The sequence below is a fragment of the Miscanthus floridulus genome, chromosome 17, assembly GCF_019320115.1.
Source record: "Miscanthus floridulus cultivar M001 chromosome 17, ASM1932011v1, whole genome shotgun sequence".
NCBI lineage: Eukaryota > Viridiplantae > Streptophyta > Magnoliopsida > Poales > Poaceae > Miscanthus > Miscanthus floridulus.
The window spans coordinates 18,399,421-18,423,391 of NC_089596.1; the positions used below are offsets into that span (position 1 = coordinate 18,399,421).

The 23,971-nt window shown below is 46.2% G+C and overlaps 2 protein-coding genes across 5 annotated transcripts; one reads left to right on the forward strand and one right to left on the reverse strand.

Annotated features, from left to right (window-relative positions):
- Positions 1-592: 592 nt before the first annotated feature.
- On the forward strand, positions 593-3,607 carry LOC136514986 (transcription factor MYB61-like). Of its 3 annotated transcripts, XR_010773915.1 has the most exons (4): positions 593-1,094; positions 1,266-1,395; positions 1,501-2,745; positions 3,149-3,607. XR_010773915.1 is itself a non-coding variant. In XM_066508691.1 (3 exons), exons 1-3 carry the CDS (start codon positions 962-964, stop codon positions 2,528-2,530), a joined length of 1,293 nt encoding a protein of 430 aa, XP_066364788.1. In that variant the 5' UTR covers positions 593-961; the 3' UTR covers positions 2,531-3,068. The 3 variants fall into 3 exon arrangements, 2 of the variants coding, with proteins under 2 accessions (XP_066364788.1, XP_066364789.1); XM_066508691.1 differs by lacking the exon at positions 3,149-3,607 and having other exon boundaries at positions 1,501-3,068; XM_066508692.1 differs by lacking the exon at positions 3,149-3,607 and having other exon boundaries at positions 956-1,094; positions 1,252-1,395; positions 1,479-3,068.
- A 7,225-nt stretch (positions 3,608-10,832) lies between these two features.
- On the reverse strand, positions 10,833-13,330 carry LOC136514985 (transcription factor APG-like). Of its 2 annotated transcripts, XM_066508689.1 has the most exons (5): positions 13,047-13,330; positions 12,065-12,953; positions 11,852-11,947; positions 11,679-11,744; positions 10,833-11,581 (listed from the first exon to the last, which is right to left on the reverse strand). In XM_066508689.1, coding segments are annotated over exons 1-5 (1,620 nt in total). In that variant the 5' UTR covers positions 13,049-13,330; the 3' UTR covers positions 10,833-11,014. The 2 variants fall into 2 exon arrangements, with proteins under 2 accessions (XP_066364786.1, XP_066364785.1); XM_066508688.1 differs by lacking the exon at positions 13,047-13,330 and having other exon boundaries at positions 12,065-12,979.
- Positions 13,331-23,971: the final 10,641 nt, after the last annotated feature.

Sequence of the window (23,971 nt, forward strand, 5' to 3'; positions counted from 1 at the left end):
ACTGTGATGATTGACCAAGGCTTTTCCCCCCAGAGAGAAGTGACCCAGTGAGTTACCTGAAAAGCAAGAAGAAAAAAGGACGACACTTAGGTCTGACGCATAAAATCTTGCAGGTGAGAAGAAAATGAGGTGCACATGCACGCACGAAACGAACAGCAGCTAACACGACGAGTCTTAATTAGCAACAGAGGAAAAGTGGACAATGCTTCTGCCCAACTGTGTGCTCTGCCGTGCATGGAGCATCCGTGACACAGAAGTAGCTGCAGAAAAGAGATAAAAGAAAAACTGGCTGCTAAAGGTCACAGTCACTCACCATGACAGCAAGAGCATCAATCCGTGTCCTAATAATGTGAACTCTGATAGACACGTTTCACTTTCACTGGCTTGTGCCTGAAGAAACACACCGAGAATGGGAATTGGGATGAAAGGAAATGGAGGGTGGTCTAATGTAACAGTTTCTTGCACAAAGGTCGCGACAATTAAAATATCGGTGGAGGTGGCTACGGGGCTACCCCACCGGTTTTGGCACCAGACATAGATTCTTAGGAGATGATGAGACAGACGCCCACACATAGCCAGAAGCAAACCAAAGGAAGGGCTAAACCTCTCTTGGCACAAGCCCACAACCACCTCCACCACCACCTTTAAAAGAAGGTGCTAAAGGGCTGTCCTGCAAAGAAAAGGTGAGGAGAGTCCCTAACCTTTCCTTGCTCTCCACTGAAATCTCCTATCTGCAACCATGCAGTTGCTCAATTCTAGCCTCAGCTGAAGCCCAATCATTCATTGGTATATAAGTCGCTACAACCTTTGCAATTTCCCACTCCTTCAGCCATCATCGATCAATGAAGAAGCTTCGTGCTACTGGAGAAGGTGCTCGCCGTGCATAATTGCAGGCTATATACATTCCACAGGCCTGTAAGCTCTGTGAATTTGGAGCTCCTAGGTTCTGCATTGCATTGAGATGGGGAAGCATTCTTGTTGCTACAAGCAGAAGTTGAGAAAGGGGCTCTGGTCCCCTGAGGAGGATGAGAAACTCATGAATCACATAACAAAGCATGGCCATGGCTGCTGGAGTTCTGTTCCCAAACTCGCTGGTATGTACAACGAATTTTTCTTCCCTTGGTCCTCAGTTATCAACTCTCAATTCTCCCCTTCTCCTTCCTCTGCATTTTTCTCGTTCCAATTGCCAACTGAAATCTCTCTTGTCTCTCAAATGCCTCTTGGTCAGTTCAATTTTCTAAAATCGAGAAGACAAATTGTTGCAGGGCTCCAAAGGTGCGGAAAGAGTTGTAGGCTGAGGTGGATAAACTATCTGAGGCCAGACCTCAAGAGAGGGGCATTCTCCCAAGACGAAGAAGACCTCATCATTGAGCTGCACGCTGTCCTTGGAAACAGGTAAATTTAATCCTGAGACGTAGTATCAGAATTCAAGACTGCATATATCCAAAGTAGCAGTTGGTAATTTTAGCTGATATTAGCACTTTACTTTTCCATGAGAAGGTGGTCTCAAATTGCAGCACAGCTGCCAGGGAGGACTGATAATGAGATCAAGAATCTGTGGAACTCATGCATCAAGAAGAAGCTGAGGCAGAAAGGCATTGATCCCAACACCCACAAGCCCCTTACTGAGGCTGATCGCAGCGGAGCAGCTCCCACCATAAGCACCGAGAGAACCTCAGGGTCCAGCGATGTCAACCCATCAAGCGCTGGTGCTCTGGGGAACTTGAGCCACCTCCTCAGCGAGACAGCTCAATCATCAATGTTGATGCCCGTGTATGACAAGAATCGCGCTGAAACTCCAAACTTGGCACGCCCTAAGGTGCCACCAAAGGAGTTGTTCCTGGAGCAGCTTACTGCTGGACACGAGAGTCCATCAACCTGCCGCTCATCAGCCCAAACTCTCTATTTCCCTTTCCAACAGCCTTTAGGCTACAACAGTGAGAGTGGCAATGGCGATGGGGCGAATATGAATTCACTCTGGTTCAACCAGAGTGACTTCAACGGCAGCACAATTTCTACAGTGATGCCGCCAGTTTCACCATCGGCCCTCTCTACATCAAAGGGGCTGAATCTTCCGCCTGATAATCCTCGACATGGAGGAACTGGCATTGGAAGTACCGCAGTAGATTCATTCTACTGGGATGGTACTAATCCTAGCAGCAGTAGCAGTACTGGAACCAGGGGAAGCAATAGTATGGGATTTGAACCACAGAGCACGAGCTCAATTCTGGAGAACAGTGTCTTCCCATGGACAGACATTGGACAAGAAAAAGATACAAGGGCTCACCTAGTAGAGGAACTTAAGTGGCCTGACTTGCTCCATGGAACCTTTGCCGAGACAACCACAGCCATGCAGAACCCGAGCCAAACGCTCTATGATGACGTGATCAAGGCAGAGAGCCAATTCAGCATGGAAGGGATATGTGCTTCTTGGTTCCAGAATCAGCAGCCACAGCAACAGCTGCAGGCAGCACCAGACATGTATGACAAGGACTTGCAAAGAATGCAACTGTCTTTTGAGAATATCTAGGCATTATGTTCCACCACATGGAACAGAGCAGATCAGCAGAAGCAGAAACTTGTAATTTTCAGAGATTCGGGGGCAGAACTATGCTGAACTGCTTACATAGATACATTAAGTTGATACAGAAATCATGCTCCACAGCTGTTCCTCAGTTGAAGACCTGGCAATATCAAGGAAAGGACAGCCCTGGCATTAGAAGTGGCAGCAGAATCCATAGAAAAGTACGTTCTAGAGTCTCCTTTTTCTTTCTCTTGAAAATTGATGTTTCCTTCTGTACACGACGACTCGAACTTTTGCATATTTGAGTTTTTGTTCACTCTCTGGTGGAAATTAAATAAATAGACAGCCATGGGAAAAACTGCATGTGTCGGTAGCTCTCACCATCCAAGCAGACCCAAACTTTTCAACTGCTGCCATGCACGTCCATGCAAATTAATTATTGCATGTTGTATTTTCATTTCTTTTGATAAGTTGCCGACAAACGGCAGTTGTATATTTGTAAAGGAAGAAATTTGGAATATTGACCTGAGAGCTATTTTCTTCCCCTTTCACTTTCCAGTTTCTGTCGTAAACTTTTCTGTGTGGAGAACCCAAGCTACTTGATCGCTTTCTACTTGAATACAGGAATGGAAAAGGATTGGTTGATTTGATAGGGTCCAAAGGAGCAATCGTCCTCAAGAAGAAGTAAACACATTCAGGAAAGTAAAAGGAAGAAACTATTCATGAATATCTACCAACCATGTAGATTGGGTAATATATGAAGCCTCAATGTGGTGAGACTCAATATAGGCTCCATTGAGTTTGTGCATCATTGTTTATGTGTCATAGCCATGATGTGTTCTGTAAATTTAGCCAGCAAAATCTGTTAAAGCTTTGCACTTTGGCTATGAGTTAATATTCAGCTGTCATGGGGGCTGAAGCTAGCATGCTTCCTGGGTGTCAGGGTCTATTCCTCATTGCTTGACAATAGTGTAGGTCGAATTTTATTTACGTAAAATGGTGTATCACCACCTCAGTCTAGCTATGATTGAAGAAGCCCAAAGAGTTAAAGAACTTGGTTTTTCAACGTCTTCATTAAGAGGTACATTGCCTGGATTTGAGAAGCCTTACTCGTACACCTCCCTGTGTTTTTATTTTCTTATATTGACTATTCCAGGTCTCCAGGATGCAACTTTGCCAATTACTATATTAGGGGATATTAAATAACAATAGTATTTCCAAATCATTTTTGAACTCCAAATATAATGATACAATTTTCATAGGACTGATCCATAGTCTAAAACATATTGATTTAGTTAAGAAAGTTTGGTTGCATGAACTCTAAAATATCTTAACATAGTACAGGGGATACAATGCTAAATCAAGCAATTGAGTTAACAAAAAACAAGAAGGGAAAAGATGGTGTTGCTCCTGCTGATGTATAATTTAAGGGCCATGTCATTGGCTTAGCTAGATTGTTAACAGATTTGGCTTGGCCTTTCTGGTCGGTTCCTTTCCTTGTGACTAGTCAAGAATAAACCAATATCAATATGAATTTATTTCCTGCATTGCAATATTCCCAAATAAAGCCAGTCCAATTTCGTTTTATGTCGTACAACTAATGGGGCATGGCCATGTGCGTGAAAAAGCTGGCAGAAAGTGACTGGTCGTTGGATTTTTCACAAATGCAATGAGACCAATAATGCTGATAAGGACCATTAGCACTAAAAAGCAATTTTAGAGAAGCCTAACAACTATGAAATCTACCAATCAGCCAATAAGAAAAACTATAAACAAAAGATATATTATACTAACCAGAGCTTGATTCCGTACCATGATGTTTCAGCTTATGGCCATATGCACTTTAATTATCTTTATTTCGAAGAATCCTGTATCTACTCTGACGTATGTGCTGCATTATTGGACGTATCTGCATGTTTCAATAATGAATACATCAGTTGAAAAGAAAGCAAAAAAAGAAGTATGAAAGAGAAGTAGAAGTAGTAAGACATCAAAATGGCAACTTGAGAAGTGACATTGCTCCTCCAGATGAAAAAAAAAAGACATCTAATTTATATTGTAATATGCAGTCTCAACATTGCCAACAACAGTACATTGCTGTCCACCAAACATCATCATTAGCGAGTGGAAGATAACAGGAAACAAGGAACAATAAAAAAAAAAATCAAACCATATAAATAAGGTACGGCTACAACCTGGGATACCAAAGTTTCATGTTATTCAGTGATCTAATGGAATAAAGAATATGAAAAGAAATAGTTCACTGATTCCATATGAAACAATACATAACACAACTGAAAGCACCGTATTTTTTATTTTTAATTAAAAAACCTGATTTAGTTAAAATGTTTATAGTTTGCTGAAAATGTGAATGTTAGGAAAAGCGACCAATTCAAACTCATAAGAGATCCTTTTATCCTCTTATTGAACAAAATCAAATAATATACAGTGGTACAAGGAAAACACAAAGACAAGACAAAGCAAAAGATATATTCCTGCTTGATGACGTACTGAAAGGCTCTTGCCTCTATATGACATCAGCATGATGATAAACATATGAAAGCATACTGGGAAAGCCTTGTAACCAACATAGTACTCCATTGTTGGGCCTGCAGCTATCAAGTTAAGTTCTGTTACTTTTTTGCCCTCGATGAGAAAAAAAAATTCTCTTACTTTCAACACTCATAACAGCCCCTATTAGTCATTTACACTTTTAGAGACAAGCCATATGCATGAGCTGTGACTATAAATAGTTCCATCAATTATATTGTTGGACTGTGACCACACATATGTGCCAACAGATGTCAAGGCTCGTAGAAATACTTATATTCTGGTAACCTTTGAACAGCTAGGAAAATCAGCAGCCATGCAAAAAAAAAACAAAAAAAAAACAAAAACAGAACAAAGAAAAACCAAAACAAAACCCTCGACACTAGGGGAGAGAGCAAGAGACATCCCGAAGGCATTACTTGAAAGGTCGGAAAAAGGCACCCAAAAGCTGGCTTTTTACTGTAAAGGGACACTGTTGCCGCAAGCTCAGTCTTCACCAATACTTTTCGGGAACGGGAACACGCAGCAAGGGGGCAATTTCCTTTTTGCGAGAACCAGGGTTTGAGCCCTGGTTGGTAGCCTCACAAGTCACAACTCACAACTGGACGACTTACCACCGTGCTACAAGCATGTCCTTTCCATAGTGCATAGGTCACATGAATCACAGTGATAACCAGGTCAAATAGAAGCAAACAATTTACAGAGCTAAAGCCATGTTATTGCAAAGGTCACATGAAATCTGCAGTGTGTGCCACTGAATTTGTGTTAGGTCCAGTAAATCAAAAGGAATGGCCTAGAATCGTAAGACAGAATTAAGGAGCAAAGGAAGGAGATAATAAAGTTGGAAGCACTCTCAATAAATGCTGAGTGCCAATGAAATGCAAGATACAGAGTTACAGATATAGGAAAACATGTCGAATTTTTTTAAGACTAACCGTCTTATTGATGTATGCTATCCTATCAGACTAACTATGAAAGCTTCTACATGATAATCCCAAGTAGGAATGCCAGATGAAAAAAATATTAAGATCATGATTCTGATTTTGCTACAGAAAATTACCAATGCAGATGATCAGAGATGCAATCACAAATACAGAGTTTGTTGAGGCATTAAGATCTGATGATATATTGATATCCACCCTTTTCATGCATTTGAAGCCAATCATAGTCCACTCGATCTGTGCTGAGTTAAAAGCATGCAATTAGTATATAAATAAAACAACACATTCCCATTCTGTGAACTGAACTCATAATTGAACAAAAAAAAACAACAATTGCAGTATGCAAATAATAGTGTTTGTGATTTGTAGGTTGAATCCTTTTCTATGGAGGTTGAATACAGAATGGAAATAATTGTGTACTGCCAAAAATGAGTTTCACAGGCAACAGCACACTAGCACAGTACTGTGTTTTATCAAGGGCTTTGGATAATGATAATTGAAGTACAAGGTCATCCCAACCTATATTTTGCAAAAAAAAAATGTAATATATAGTTGGGGCTTGATAAATAAAAAAGTCATTCAAGAGGTGTTCTTATGAAGCAGGCATCAAGCATCGACAATTTATAAACAATGTGAGCATCCATACAACTGATTGGCCAAGTATTGCTTCAGAGATTAGACTCAGAGAAAGAGGGATACCCATAATCAAGCCAGGTAGTTTCTAGTCGCACCACGTATTTGAAACAAGATCAGTAGTATGGGCAGAAACAGAGGCTAGTGAAATTCTGTTTTGCCGGTTTCAGTTTTGGCCCAGGCTCTGGGCTGAAGCTCGGCAGCATAGGCCCTGTGTTCTGCACCAGTTTGGGAGGATTCTTACTTTTCAAGGGGTAACACAAATTAACTTATCTATAGCACCAATTTGGTTTGTTTTTCACATATGTTACAGGGGCAGATGTTTTGAATAATAGTCTGGAACAACAAATTACATACTGAATGTGTGGAGACAGAGGGAGGTGCTAGAGAAGGTGACACAGATTGCTTGCTACCTGCAATTCAGTCAAAAGGATGTCACAGTGCACTGTACAATGTTTCTATTAGAATAGCACGAACATGCAAATGGCCACGTCTCCTCCAAGAAAATAAAATCCACCCATCACTCTTGAGATACACCGTCATTAAGTTTTGACTTGGTGAGAAGCATTCCATTTCCATAAGGAGTGTTCATAGCTGTCTGCCTGTCCCAATCAGCAGATAGCCTTGTCTAAAAAGTCTACCTGTGAGCTGCGGAGAGCTCAACAACAAAGCCTTGCTTGGAAGCAATTAGTGGTGCTCATACACAGCTAACAGAGCAGTGCTGCAATTAGACCTACACGCTATGGCACTGCAAGCTCGGTTCATTGCTAAAAAAAAAACTGAACAGGTATAAAAGTCCACGGGCCAAGCTTTCAGGTTTTGATCAGTGAGTAACTTCAGCCAAACGCGTTCCACACAAATCACTGCACTATCGCTGTACCATATCTAAGCCTACGTGGCAGCAATCTAACAAACCATCAATAGCCCTGGTTTGAACCGAGCGCACCAATATCCACACCAACACCAATAGGATCCAATCTACATTGACTTCACCCGGCGCCACCGTTACCCCAACCAATGGACGCTTCTGATGGTAAGCGTCAATGCAGCAATGCGGACCCAATCACCCAACCCCACCCATAAACATGGCGAGCGGGCGGGTCAAAGTGGCCTGCCTGGCACAATGCGCACCACCACCGGTATCGAATCTGTAAGACCGTCTCCAACGACCGCGACCCAAAATACAAGACACATTCGTCTTTTGGGTAGCGCTACAGGTAAAGAGTTTAATACTTATTTTTTGTTTCTCCAACAACAAGACCCAAAACAACCCTTTCTAGGAGTGAGGATAATCAAATTTGGGTTATGCCTCTCCTGGCACCAAAAATGGGTATCTAGGCTATAGTTTGGAGGCCGTAGCCATATGTATTGTGTTGGAGACCCATTTTGGGTTTGGGTTCTGCGATGGGTCCCCTGCTCGAGACAGCCTAACCGCGTCCACGAATCAACAACACGCTGCACGCGAGAAGGGCGGATCGGGTGGGTACCTGGCAGGCAACCGCTCGCTCAGGCCGAGCTCGGCGACGACGCGCCGGCCGCGGCGACGCGGGGAAGGGAGGTAGGCGGCGCAGCGGCAGCGATCGTGCATTCCCCCTCCGGGTCGCTTCGCTTTTGCTGCGGCGCGGTGGTGGCGGTGGTGCGTGCGCGCGTGCGGCGGTGGGGGCGTCGGGTGCGCTTGTCGCTTGTGCGCCTGTCTCGTTTGGGCGGAGCAGGCGCTGGAAGCAGCACGGAGGGCCATGGGCCGCGATTGTTGAGCCGTGCGCGTCGCAGCCCATGGGCTATCTTTGACTGGGCGACGAATTACTGGGAATTCGAGGCCGTGTATCCTCCAAGGAGTCCAGATACCCTTGGTCCTTTATGGGCCCAAAATTCCCTTGGTCGTTGGCTACTATTGTCCTCTAAGGTTTAGAGGAGGGAATCCAAACAGACCATACGCCTCAATGCCTCGTGGTTGCGGTTGTGCTTTGCGTAGGTCGGTGTTGTTATTGAAGTTAGATAGGTTGTGGCCTTTTCGGTGCTGAAACCCAGCGTCCCAACCATCAAGATGGACATGGGTGGATCCGGGAGCTCAGCCCCCTGCACTCATGGCCTCATATTGTCTTTGAAGCCTCCTTGAAGTTCTCCCTAAATTTTTGTTGATATGTATGAAGAGAAGCTGAAAGAAAGAGAATGGAGAAAGGAGAGGGAGGAAGAAAAGGGAGAATATGTGCTTCCTTCCCACAAGTCCCTGGCTCCGCCATGTGCACAGGACTCACAACTTGTGATCACGCTTGTGTGAACTAATATCCACCAGCACCAACAGAAGCATTCTCCTCCGTATTTTTTTTCTATTGATTGCACAAATACAAAAAAAAAACATAGTTGAGTACATAGCACTCCACGTGTGTATACCTTCTTGCTTCGCTAGTGCTCCCTGACACCTCTATTTCCATACTTGCCTAGATGATTGGTCCATATGTGATCAAGAAGGCCCATACTCTAGATCATTGGCCCGCATTACACTTTAATGGGTGCACTCGTCTTGGGTTCATTGTGCCACTGTCCTCCATTCATCTTGCGCTCGTGGCCTTCTTTCCATCCCCACCAGTCCACCACTGGTGCTATCGGTTAGAGATGAAAAGGGATCGGATACGGACGGATATCACTGATATTACATTTGTTTTCATATTTCTCTTCGGGATTTGGATTCGAATGACATACCGGATAGGATAAGATTGGATATCGACGTCATAAATATGCGATTTGAGTATTCGGATACGGACAGATCCGAACCTCTCTAAACGGATTTGGTCTCAAATATGGTCGGAAAATATCCGTACCGTTTTCATCCTTTCTATCCTTCCCTGACACGTCACTGGCTCTTTTCTCCTTGAGGATGCTTACCCTGGCTGGCGGGCTCTATACAAAAGTCATTTGGCCCACTAGGCCTCTTCAATCAGCTCGTCCTCGTGGGCCGGAGGTGGCCCTCTCGCGTCTGCATTAAAGGAATCGGCCTGCCCGTCCAAACGCCACGGCAAAGGCTGCTCCGGCTCGTGGCTTGGCTGGCTGTTGCTGTTTTTTTTTCTTTTCTTTTCTCCTTGGGATGAGACATGGCATGAAGCGCGGTCAAGATTCAAGAACAGGAACTCCACTGACGCCGACATCGTTGACTGCGTGCCCGCATCACCATTAGCGTCACCTCTTGATTCATTCCAATCCAAGCGAAGGAGTCAAATTTTCATCCTGAGGCCCGTCTGAATGCAAGATTCCCCCTCCCCCCTTATATAGTTTTCCTATGATATTAAACTGGTTTTTTTTCCGAATTTTCTTTAGGATCCTAGCGAAATCTTGTTGAGTTTCGACTTTCGAATGAGTTTACTAGAAAGCAAGCAAAAGAGACAGAGGTGGACAATGTTGAACGGATCCGTGGCCACTGCACATGCAGCTCTGCTCTGCGTTGCCAATGCTCCCCGCAGCGGCAACATCCCTGTAGCCGTACGCCGCCACAAAAAGCAGCAACACCGCACGCCGCGCACACACGGACACGGTGTCACACGAGGATGAGGGGAGATCGACGCTGGAGGTCGTGCCGCTGCCGTGTGGCCGGCGGTTCTCAGGTTCAGGACACGGGCTGTGTCTATAAAGATCTAGCGTCAAACAAACGACCGATGTTCCGAGCACGCATGGACGGCGTCGCGATGTTCAGACGCAGAGGCACCGCGGCAGTCAGCAGTGGCCTTTCTTTAAAGGCAGCCGGAATGGAAGACGCGCAGAGGCTCAGAGGCAGCAGGAGCAGAGCCCCACAGAGGGGCGGGCGGGTGATGAGTGATGACCGCCGCTGATCCGCCGTTCCGACAGCATCCACTGTCCCGGCTTAATTATCCACTTGCGCAGTCAGATCGCTCACTGTTCAGACCTCAGGGTCACAGCACAGTTACTGCTGCCGCCAGTGTGTCAACGTGATCCGTGTGTCTTGGCAGGGAGGAACTCGGATGTTCAGCTCATCCATCGCGCGCACTTCTACCGCCAAGAGACGCAGATCGAGACGACGAACACCACGCCCATCATCATCGCCATCACCATGGGTTGGATGGATTTGGAGGACGAAAGCAGGGTGTAGGAGCACAGCATGGGTACACGAATGAGTAGAGTACATGCATCATGTATGATGAGCAGCCCATCCATAGCTCCATACTCACAGTTCCTGCCTGGATCATTAGCATTTTTATTAGGTGCGAGTGGTTGGCAACGAGTTAGCAGCCTGCCCGGCTGCCCAACACGACGTTGTTCGTTCCAAACTGATCAAAGGCGGAACATTCAGAGTTCAAACTCTTGATGGCCGGCTTCTGTTCAGTTCAGGGGACGGCGTTTTCCTGCTCATGGAACATCACAACCCCGTATCTTGCGTGAAACAAACGTTCCTCGAGTTGCTCTCTACAGGCAAGCTACAGCAGGCACGGCACAAAAAAAATGTCCGCTCGTCAGTTCGGACTTCAGAACCCGAGCCTGCCGCTTTGCATTTGCACGACATAGCAGCAACGGCACCAGCTTCCATATTCTGCCCAGCGGGCGCGGTGCCGGCCATGTGAGCGAACGCCGCCGGCAGCGAGGGCATCCCCTGCCCCGGCACGCCGAACATGGTCCCCGGTGGCGGCATTGCCATCGCCGGGCACGGGAAGTGCGCGCCGGCCGCGACGCGCGGGAGCATGTCGAACCCCGCAGCGGCGGTGGCGCCCATGCCCATGCCGAAGCCCAGCCCCATGCCGAGGTGGGGGTAGTGCGCGTGCGCGTGCGCCATGGGGTGGTGGTGCAGCGCCTGCATGTTCTGGTGCATCGCCGGCAGCAGCATCGCCGGCGGCATGCACAGCCCGGTGCCCATCGACATCATCTGCACATGCAGCTGCAGCGTCTTGAGGTACTCGATCGCCTCCTCCAGCATCGACGCCTTGTCGATCTGCATGCGAGAGAAGCCAGATGATGCTTTCCGTCAGCAGTTCGGCACATCGACGACGACGACGACGAAGCAGCTCCATCGAGTAGAGCAGACAGACCTTGTTGCAGTTGGGGATGAGCTCCTGCAGGGCGCGCATCTTCTCGTTGATCCGGTCCCGTCTCCTCTGCAACGCAGGCACACAGCAAGGTAGGTCAGTGAAATGGCAGGCAAGGCATGCATGTGCGCACGCATTGGAAGAGGCGTGCATCGAGGGGACGGAGCGGCGCTTACCCTCTCCGACAGGTTGTGCACCTCGGCGGTGCGGCTGCGCTTGGCGCTCAGCCGCGCCGCCGACCTCCTCGTCGCGCCGGGCTCATCGTCCAGGTCCTGCAGAGCAGAGAGGCGGGCGTTCAAATCAGGCAGGATTCAGGGAGTCGCGTGGAGATTGGATTGGATCAATGGGGGCACTGCAGTGCCGAGCGTGGTCAGGCATGGGCAGGCTACCTCGTCCGGACTGACCGAGCAGTCCGCGGCCAGGTGGCTGCTCCTCTTGAGCTGGCTCAGGTCACCGTTGCCGGAGCAGACCGAAGAGGTCGTCACCGCCGCCGCGTCGGGAGGTCTTGCCTCTGGTTGCGACCGGGGTTGAGCTACTGTCTCTCCATGGCGGCTATCTGGGAGCAGAGGCGCCAGCGGAGGAGGAGGAGGTGGTGGTGGAGGTGGCGCCGCCGTGGTGCGCGCCGCCTTGGGCGGCTGCAGCCACGCCATCCTCTGCTCGGAGAACAGCGGCGTGCTCCGCAGCCGGTTCGTTGCCGCCTGGACGACCGTGGACTCGACGGGGTGGCTCGCGGTTGCGGCGGCCGACGCCACCGCCTGCGGCCGCTGGAGGGGCCGCGAGAAGAAGGTGAAGTTCACGACGCCCTCCCCACCTCCGCCGGCGGCGGCGCTCGGCGGGGCCAGCTTGTTGGCCGCAGCGGCCTCGGGCGGCGGCGCGGCCGGGACGACGGCCGCGGCGTGGGAGGCCGCCGCTGGCGCGTCCGCCTCCGAGTACTCGGACAGCAGGCTGTCGCAGTACTCCGGGGGCAGCGGCGCCGTGTCGCCGTCGCCGTCGTCGTCGACAGGGCAATGCAGCCACGGCACGGCGTCGTCGTCGTCCTGGACGGGGAGGCCGCCGAGCCCGAGCCCGGCGCCGGCGCCGTGCATGCCCAGCGGGACGGGGACGACGGGGGTCACGAACGCTGCCGCCTTGGTGGCGTCCGCCGCGTGGCGCTTCAGCTCCTGGGACCTGCTGCTGCCGGCGGCGCTGTAGGTGAAGGGCTGGAACGGCGGCGGCGCCCTCCGCAGCGCCCGGCCGTGGTCCCACAGCAGCTCGGCCAGCTCGTCGCCCGGCTCGGTCCTACAGACGGAAATCGAAACGGGCATCAGAATCCGGAGCTAGCCTCTGGATGGAATCATGCAAGAACGAGAAATGGTGAGGGCAGGGACTGACATCAGAGGGGCGGCGGGGCGGTTGGCGCGGCGACAGGTGGAGGAGGATGGAGCACACACGCGGACGGGCAGAGCAGAGAGGATAGGAGTGGGAGCAGCAGGGAGATGGAGGAAGGAGAAGAGATGCGGCGCGGGCAGGAGCAGTTAAGGAAGGCGACGCGGCACCAACCGCCGTAGCAGCAGGAGCCGAGGACGAGGAGGCGTCGCCGTTCCGGACGGGCTGGCGATGGGTTTCCAAGAAGCGGAGGGGACGGGAGGTGGGGGCGCGGCGGCCTCATGCGCTTGGCTGGGGTATCTCCCGTATATACAGAGTATGTCTACTGCACGTATAAGCAACACATGGTTGTTGGTTGGATGTAAAACACGTAGATTTCAACGTAGGAAAAACCACATGTTTTTGGACTAGTTAGCACATGTTTGTTAGATGCCTAAGAAACACACGAATTGAAACACCGAAAAAACGTGTGTTTTAAGAGAACGCAACACACAAATTCCATCAGGCAAACAAGGCTAACAACTGTCGTCCAGCCCAATAAAGACATGCCAGAGAGGCCCACTAACTAAGAAGACAGAGAGGCCCAATATCAACAAAGGGTAGTTTAGCCCAGAGCCCAATAACTAAGAAGACAGAGAGGCCCACTAAAAACGTGCCAGCACATAAGCCCAAAACAGCAATATATATACTTGGAAAACAAGCCGGGCAAACAGGGGAAGCCTTTGCCCTGTGTGGAGATCAGAGTTCTTCGTGGGGGCAAGCAGAGCACTGCTCTGCGTGCAGATCAGATTAGATCTCCATGCATAGCAGGGGAAAGGAGAAAACAACCGGCAGATCATAGATGAAGATCTCCTCTGCGTGGGGGCAAGCAAACCAGAGGAAAAGGGGCAACCGTTTCTTGTCTTCTATGATGCCCGAGATAACAAAAGCATGCCCAAACTTGAAGTGAAGCTACAAGGAAAAGAAAACAGATGGATAGGTCTTGGTGTCTATGAAAGCAAACAGGATTCCCGTAAGAGAGAAATAGAAACTAGATTCCAAGCTGGCACAACAACTAAGGCACAGAAAGTTAAAACATCTCCGTGCTTGGTACTATCCAGTGACAAATGCTACCAGCAAACTTTTTGTTTAATTTGGACAGTGTGCAAACATTTATATTCACATATTCGTTCAGCAGGTCAACAAATATCTATAGATGGCAAACAAAAACAAAACAGAGAACCCAAAATGTGGGGGCAAATAACTGATTCAACCACGGAGGCAAGCTTTCTGAACATATGTTTTTTCTGCTTAATCAAATGTAAAAAAGGAAAACAAAATAGTGACAAAGTTATATATACAAACTGGATATTGCACATGTTAAACACCATAATTGTAGTATTTTAAGTGTGCAATTTATTACTTATAAATGTGCAATCAAGAAATGGATACTAAACACAACTTTCTTGTATAGTGTATGTGTATATGCAACACACAATTAAAAGATGTGAGCTCCTACTATTCCACTACAACAGCCACAAGATAGCCCAGCTATCCAAAATTACAGGAGGATGAGACTATACACAAGCAGTACAGGGTAAAACAAAAATGCTTCATCAATGTCATTGTTAGTGGAGGGACAGAGCTCAATTAGGCATGATGGCTACTATAGCTTAAGTAAAGAATGTTCATCAATTAGTATTTAGAGGCAAGCAAACCGTGGTAACACTGACACACCTGTGCCTCCTCCACACACATACACACAAACACACAAGCAAATAAACAAACAAAGTACAACTTAAAAGCACTCAACTGGTCTACGTTTACCGGCTCCATAACCAGCATTCCACAAAGAAAGCTTCACAAAGTACAATACAATTCGGAGCCACCTCCGATGAAACTAAAAAAAAGAATTCATGGAAGTGAGTCTGTGACCGTATCACAAGATGGTTTCGATCTCAGCTAATCAGTAACAAATTCATAAACTAGAAAGAATATACAGTAACTCCAATCTTATTCAGACTATGGTTCACAGTAACATGCAGAACATGGTAACATATAGGGTACACATTCACACTTAACTGAAAATTCAGAAATTAACAGATAGGAGGAGCTTAGCTTCTAAGGTCTATAACCTGGTTCTTCAAAGTTTGCAACTGAATTCTTCTTCTTTTGGTATATCTCTATGCTTCAAATTCAGTATTACAGAACTTCTACAGAAAAAAAGAGCTTAGCTTCTGAGGTCTTTATTTGCACAAATTACAATAAAACATAATCACAAAAATGTGGTGTGTGCTAGCACAAATATATGAAATGTGTCGCCACAAATCATAATTAACAAAGATGTGGTGTGTCCTAGCACAAATCACAATAGACAAAGGACAAGATGTGTTAGTACAAATCACAATAAATAAATTTTTTCTATGAAAGGGCAAGGATAAAAATTTGGTGTGTGCTAGCATAAATCACAATAAACAAAGGACAAGGTGTGTTAACACAAATCACAAGAAACAAATTTTTTTCTATAGAAGGACAAAGATTTTTTTTTGGTGTGGGCTGACAAAAATCACAATAAACAAAGAAAAAGTTTGGGGACTAGGATTAGGGTTATTGAAAGTCCTACAATGAAAAGAACTACAATTGCATATACTGAGAACTACAATTGCAGCACCCAGTAGCCGCAATTTATATTGTTGGTGATTGTAATTATGTAACTAAATTTTTAGTTTGTTTAGTTTTCATCAACAACAGGTATTATTAGTGACAAAGCACTTTAATATGGAGTAGTATATTGTGGATGCATCTTATTTCTACAGTACTACACCAAAATAACTGAAAAGTAGCTTGAGCATATTTTCCAAGATGTACGTTTTGTGAACTCTGATTGAACAAGAAAATCATGTAACACAGAACAACTTAGATTGAATCAGCAACGCTTAAAAAGATTGGTTTGACGACATCCCTAATAGGTTCCAAGTCTTCCTGAGGCAGGCAGGCACCAAGTGCTACAACAAGCCACTCAACATAGTTGCGGCATGCCGACATTACAGCCACCCAAGCATACTGTAGCAGCGGTGCTTAAAAACTAAAATTTAACATCCTACTACCAGGTTAAGTCTTCCTAGGGCGAGGCAAGCACCAAGTGCCGCAACAAGTTCATGGAGCGTTTACCGCCACCTGACACAACTATTAGGGTTTAGACCCAACCATCCACCAAAAAGTTAAACCATGAAAGATTCCCCTGCTCAGTAGAAGAACATCGAGTTACTCAATTTCTCATGCAGACGGGACAGCTCCTGGATGGGGATGATGCCCGCCGAAGTGTGCCCGTCGTGGCTGGAGGACTTCTCCAACATCTCATCGAACTTTATGAACTGGCCAACTCGAGCAGCAGCGAGATGTGCATAGCAGATGCGAGCAACTATAGGCAGGCAAAACAAGGAAATCAGTTCCAATAGATCTGATACACAAAAGCTTCAGGAGGTGATAAGAGTTTGAAATAGAGGGAAAAAGGTGCCCAGGTAAACTTACCAACTGATATGGCTGTTGTGCTCCTTTGGTACCTGCAATAAAGTCCTAGGAAATCGCTTGTGAGCAGAAAAGTTTCATAACAAGACAAAGGTTAGCAAAAGTTTTTTTGAGCCTCTGCTTGCTATACTTACACATATGAGAGCGAATGTACCAGCTCCTGTAGGTCATCAGGTTTGTCATCATGCAGGAAGTGATGACATAGGCTTCAAATAATACATACATATCTCAAGCATTACTGGTACAATACATTATTGAAACTTGAGTTGACACTTGAAGAAGAGTCCTACAGTATGAAATTTTAAAACAACAAATTTAAAAAAAATCATAAATTATTACTAACAAACAATTGGAAGAAAAAGCAAGCTCACACTACTGTTAGAGATAAAAAAAAATATCAGCTCCGTAGGGTGGGGAGATTAGGGTTAGGGTTACTGAAAGTGCTACAATGAAAAGACTGGCATGACAACTCCATGCTCCATATAGAAATAACATAAACGATGGCATCACTGCCCTCTACTAAACTAATCATAATTGTCGGCTCAGCACTTCTCATTACAATACCTAGTAACAATAATACAAATATATACATGCATACGAGTGCACATACACCATTGACAGGCACAATCAATAATACCAAATGTATGGACTAGATATACAGTGCCTTCCATTAAGTTGAACAGTATAGAAGTAATAAGTAAGCTCATAAAGAAGATGTACAAAAATAAAAGAGAAAATTATTGTATAGATATTTCATATTTGACATTAGGCATGTGAACTAGCATATGATGTATTGATATAAGCTTATACTGGTAGTTCTTACATATTAAGTCCATACTATGATTAAGTCCATACACAAGCCTTTGCTAACTGTCAAAAAGATGGCAGGTGCAGAAACAAAAGAAAATGGTCACATTTCTCACTCAATAGTAAGCCTAAATTAAAAAAATGTTCACGCCCAGATTAAAGAACCTACAATTCTACTACAAGGAAAGGCATGCCACATAAACTCAAAAAGGCTATTGCGCAACAATGCCAAGAGGAAAAAAACGTGTTGAGTCAAAGCTATCAATTCAGTATTACCAAATTAAGCCTGCATGTTATGTGCACCAACATACAAAAGGATAAAAATTAGAAACAAATGTAGTACACTTACATCACAGTTATAATCAGTTCCAGAGCAAGAGATGGAGCGATAGAGATCAGAATCAACACTTGGAAACTGCGAGCACTGAACATCTTCAACATCCCGGCCTTCTAAATCATAAGAGCTCGATATCTCAACAAAACTAGGACGCCTCTTCCTAGCCATCTATCAGAAATATCAAAATTCTATCATGACTACGAATAGAGAAAGCCAATGAAAAAAACACTAGTAATACAAGCATCACCACAGACATAGTGAACTATTAATTTCGAGCACTAAATAAAAGATAAATACCACATATGCCTTTTAACTATTGAAAAAATGGAATAAACATTTCACAAGCAAAGTAATGATTCAAAGGAAATATAAACTGCTAGAACTAATATGAACAAATACTCTAAACTAATCTGAAAGGATATTCTGTAAAATAGCCCCAAAATAACAACAACAAATATAGATGAATACAGTAATCTGGAACTACAGTAATCTATGCAAGGAACTGCAACAACCCCAATATATACAATAGCAAATTCGATATGCGAAAAATTCAAGCCACGAGTGGACGAAATTTGCTCCCTTGCATTCACTCTAGCCGCACCCTTCATCTGCAAATTGCAATCGATGCATTTGAAGTTTCTCAGAATCGTCTGAGGCTAGCAGAGTGGAGGTCCTATCTCTGAACACATATGGTTTGTCCAGACAGCGATGCTGCTTGTGCTCAGGGCAGGGAGAGATGAATACAGCCACACGGCAGCAGCTTGGCTGGGAGGTGGGGCGCGGCAGTAGTAGCTTGGCTGGGAGGGGGCACGGCAGCAGCAGCTTGGCTCAGAGTCGGGGGGTGACAGCAGCAGCATGGCAGGGAGTCGGGGCGCACCAACCACCGGCTTAGCGCCCGCGGCACCGGCCGCCTAGCCAGGGCGGCGCAACTTAGGCTGCCCACCCAGCGTAGCGCGCTGCAGGCGGCCAAGGCGACGACGCATGGCCGGCCCAGGGCGACAAGTACAGCAACCTAAAGCTGAACATCTGCCTGCCTACGAATAGAGCTGATGCGCCACGCACCCCAACAACCGCCCCTGTTGCAACCAAATCCACATCCACAAACCAAAATCCCCCAAATCCAACGCAAATCCCTCGTCTACATCCAAAAATCCCCCACTCAAATCTCCATCCATCAGGCAACAGATGAGGCAAACTTCATATCAAGGGAGAAAAGCGACGAACGCAGGTACCTCCAGAGCTCTAGGAATGGTAGACGAGGAGCGAGCAACCGATTCGGTGAGGGGGAGGCCACGAACAGAGGTAGGGTGGGCGGAGCGGTGAGGTCGCCTCTCGAATTGCCGCGACGCCGACGGGAGCAAATCGCCGGGGGAGCATGAGTTCGCCGGAGCAAATCGCCGCAGCACCAGGCGCGTCGCGCGACAGAGCGTTGGGGTCGGGGGGAAGGAAGACGAAGGGGAAATGAAACGCTCAGAAAGGAAGAGGCGCGATTCCTGATTTTTCAACAGTACCGAAAAAGTGGGACCTCCTCATCAGAGACAAAAGCGGTGGTGGCAAGGAGACACACACGATGCCAATTCAACGCACAGAAAATTCGTGTGCCAAGACAAGCTAAAACACACGTGTGTCCTTTAGCATTCCTGTATATATACCGGACAAAATGCTTGTTTCCAGCTTGCAAACAGCCGCTCATTGGCAGACGCTCGTGGATAATTAACTTTTACTAGATAAAACTCGTCATTCACTTATGAAACATACTACGTGCGTTTTAGCTTGAGTTAAGTTTTTATAGTAAAAAAAGCAGCTATTGGACGCTTTTAATGCAAAAATGTTCCAGATTAACCATCTCCTTTCTATGTAACAAACATCATTACAAAATGTTAACACCCAACTAGTCAACTATAAGACTAAGGGCCTGTTCGGTTCAACTGCGATGTGCGAAAAAGTTCCTATCAATTATATGTTGTGAAAACGTTGGAAGCTATTCGGCAATGCTTCTGTCCGGGTGTCCAACGCTTCAACTTTCACAACACGACCATGAATCCAGCACCTAATATTTCCTTAAGCGCTTTCAGTGGCTAGAGCACTTAGAATAGGGCCTAAACTTTTCTACAACTTCAGCACACTCTAAGATACTTCAAATGGCTGACCATCTGGGGGGGGGGGGGTGGTTTATATATAGGCTCCACACCAAATAATATAGTCGTTGTTAGCAAACTAGGTGCACTCATGAAGTGACCACCGGAAGGTCCGGTGCTACCATTGGAAATCCAGTGATTCCATGTGGACTAGTCATCGTGACTACCATTGCCGACCGTTGGGGGCTTTTTCTCTGACGCTTCTTCTTCGATGATAACCGAAGAAATTCAGTGCCTTTTAGAGCCTTCTATATAACTATTTTAGCCATAGCCTTTTCTTCGGTGCCCTCCCTTAGGAACCACCATAGTTTTCCCAGTGGTTGGAGAACTCTTTTGCAGAACTGTTGCACGATGTTCGCCTTGGAGCATAAGCTCCGGTGTTGGCCAGTTAGCATTGCTGGAGTTTTCTGGTGAGTCTGAAAAGGCCCTAAGCTCTGGTTCCCTGTGGAGCCTATCAACAGAGAAATCTAGAGGTACTGCGTAGGCCCATGTTGCATTTCATCACGTCTTCTCGTCCGGGCTTCCATCACTTGGTGTCTTTGACTTCTTGCATGTATTTTAAATCTTCAACATCACCTCTAATGTCTTGTTTGAGGTGTTGATCACTTGATCTTCACGTTGCCTTTTGTCTAAGCCATCCTTGTATCCAATTAAACTAAATATCTTGTATACTAGCAAATCACATTAGTTGAATTAATCATGTCATCATACAGTCACCAAAATCAAACATGACCTAGCTATGTGCCATTTTCCTTACAGAGAGAGGAGTAATAATGGACACAATGGGGGATGGGTCCATCGATCAACACCCCCCTCCACGTGCGCCAATTGGAGGTTGACATGCGAGTGAATGTGCCCCACCTATTGGACACTCGGAGGAAGCACAAAGCTGAGGCTGTTGTAGGCCATTTTAATTTTCATCGATGGTTTGCATGACGAACCATTGGTGAAAATGATCATCAACTATTTTTATATTATAAAACAGGATGTGAAAATACTATTAGCAAAAATAGGTTTTGTAGTAGTGGATGAGATGATGAATAATACTTGTAATGCTGCAACCTAAGTCTTTCCATGCACATATATAGCGTGGTAAACTCGCAATACTAAAAAAATATTTTTCTTAAGAAAAAGTAATTTTGGGAGGTGTATCCTTTTTTACCAGAGACGTCCTGCCTCGATCTAAAGGCTAGTTGTGTTTTTGTCCATCCCTAGAAATGCACTCTATTTTCTGAGTGGTTGGTAACACAAAACACCTATACAAATAGAAGCATTTCTAGAGGACCTTGGAAAACAAACCACCTCAAAATTAACCTAAGTCTTTGCATGCATGTATATAGTGTGGTAAACACGAGCTACTACAAAAAAAAAATGATTTCAGAGACGCCTCTTTTTTCAAACACAGTCCGCCTCTTTAAATAGATTTTTAAAGGAGATTGGTATTTTTTGCGGACACTAGAAATCCCTCTACTTTTCGAATTGTTGGTAAACCAAACAGCCAAACACATCTAGAGATACATACATTTCTAGAGGCCTTTGAAAAAAATATCTCTAGGAATCAATTTCTAGATGCGGTAGTCATATGACCCACCCTTAAAATAGACGAAGCAAAAAAAGTATTAACTTTTTGAAATGGAGTTGGACCAAGATGAAGAGCTTAATTGAAGAGATACGTAACTTTATAGTTAACGATTTTTTCATTTGAAATCATATCTTTTAGGATTCCTAAACTTGTCTTAAATTTTTTTAGATTTTGGCTGCCTCTAAAAAATGGCATGGAACATAGTAGGGCGTGCTACGCGTGATCGTAGGAAACAACTAAAAATTAAGGACAACACTGCTGCTGCAGTGGCAGTGCTGTTAGGTCTACAGCCTACTACGCGGCGACCAACTTTTGTTCGTGAAAGTTCCACAGAAATTTCGCACCTGACCGTATCTGGCTATCGTGGTTGCTTGACTCCTTGACGGTGCATATCTGATCCCACTCGTCGGCACCTGGTGGCACAAAGGGTATGGTAGGACGTCGTCTGGACTCTGGAGCACATCAGCACAAAGATGCTATAGCGGATCGGCACAAAGAAAGACTAGCTAGCTGCTATGCTTCCCTTCACATGCAATGCTTGTAGGATGCCACTGCTACACTGCTAATGGTCGATGTGGATTATTGAAAGATAAAGAATAGTATATTGCATTGGAGGCTTGCTTCCACCCACTCGTTAAAACGCACGATGTGAATTGTTATTTCCGTGTCTCCAATCCTTGGAGCAGCGCCCTGTCTTCCGAGTTACCGGTTGTATCCTTAATTTATTTCGTTTGTTACACTTTTCGTATCATATATTATAAGGGCATACATAATATATATGGACCAAGTAGTTCATATCGATGGAATCCGCAAAAGGAGTCCATAATGCGAGTCTAAAAGTATCTAGATCCTGTTGTGAAGATTATAGGATCTCGGTGATCGATTAACACAAATAATTATAAGTAACGTGTGTTTTATAGGGATAATAAATGTATTTGACTTAGTCACAATATGAATGGCCACATGTCTTAGCCCCAAGACTTGTTATATGCATAGATGGCCATATAGGTCCCACAGACCGTCGGCACGGCCCATGTCCCGTTGTTTTGGCTCAGCCCATGCACGGCACGGCACGACACGATGGCAGCCATTGGGCCCGTGCCGACCCGACCTGATTCCAGGCCCATACCTAGGCTTCTGTCTCGGCACGGTGTGCCAGCCCCATCAAAACCCTAGACCCAAACCAGTCCAACTCCTAGCTGCCATCGCACGCCTCCTCCTTTCCTCTAAGACTTCCGCTCCGCAACTCTGATTCGACTCTCATAGCCGCCACCCGCCCGACTCCTCTCTGACTCCTGGTACCGCCGCTTGCCCCTCCTCTTCTCCTCACAGTTGCTCGCGCGCCCCTCCTTTCACAGCTATGCTCCAAGGCTGGCGCCTCCCTCCATCCCTTCCCCACAGCTCGTCGTGACTCCCTCCCAAGGGTGTGTGTGGCGTCGGTTAGCGCGGGATGGTGACGTAGGGCTTCATCGCGAGGGGGCGTCCTGGCGACGTAGGGGCAGTGACGTGCGGCTTCTTCCCCGTGAGGCGTAGGTGCACAGGGACAAGGGCGCATCGGGCCCAGCAGGCTGTCGGGCCGTCCCAACACGGCTCAACCCTTGTAAGGTCATGCCTGGGCCGTAGGCCGACACGACATGACATGATGAGATGATAGGGTTGTGCCGACCTGACCCCAATCAGGTTGTGCCTTGGCGGGCCCGTGCCGGGTCGGGCCGCCCATTTGGCCATCTATATAGCTGTATGGAAGTGTATGGCGTAAAGGATATTTGTGAAGATTAAGTTCGCTCTAGAAGCTAATGCAGGCTGCAGTTGTGGCGACATTCGCTTAGTAGTGCGTAATAGGTCTTTGTTTCTCTTTGGCCGTACTATCAAATGAGGTCTAAGGCTACTTGAAAGAGTCGAAGCGAGAGCATTTTGATGCATGATGTGTCTAACTCTAAGCTGACTTGAAGGTGGTAAGTTACCTCAGGTTTCAAGTCAAAGATCTCAAAGAAGTTGGTTTGGTCGAGATCAGACTTATTGAAACAGGCCGGCCATCATTGCCAAAACATGCACCAGACAATATGGTTGACCCTCATAGATCGTACATTGATTCTATTTAGCGACTTAGCCCACTAACAATGTGAGCACCGTATAATTTAGCGGAGCACTTTGTGACCTCGATGGATCATCTAGTGAAGCCAATAGACTTAGTTACTAGTTGGTAGGCTCACTATGGTACGCCATATGATCCCGCGGAGGACTGTGTGACCTTAGAAGATTATTCGATAAAACTCCAACTTGACCTTGTAACTTGTTGGCATGTTACTGAAGTGCACCATATGCTCCAGTAGAGGATTGTCTGACCGGTGGTCCAGGCTAGACTTAGTGACCCACCAGCGTATCATATGGAGAGGAATATTCTGGTATATTCCTAACTAGCTATTATAGGAATCTCATAGCAGTGCCATCGTATGATCACGCTGTCCTTTTGTGGCAAAATCATCCCGTGATTATTGTGTGTACCAACCTTGTCGAATGGCTAGCAACCTCTTCTCCCTTTATATAAGTGGTATCTCTA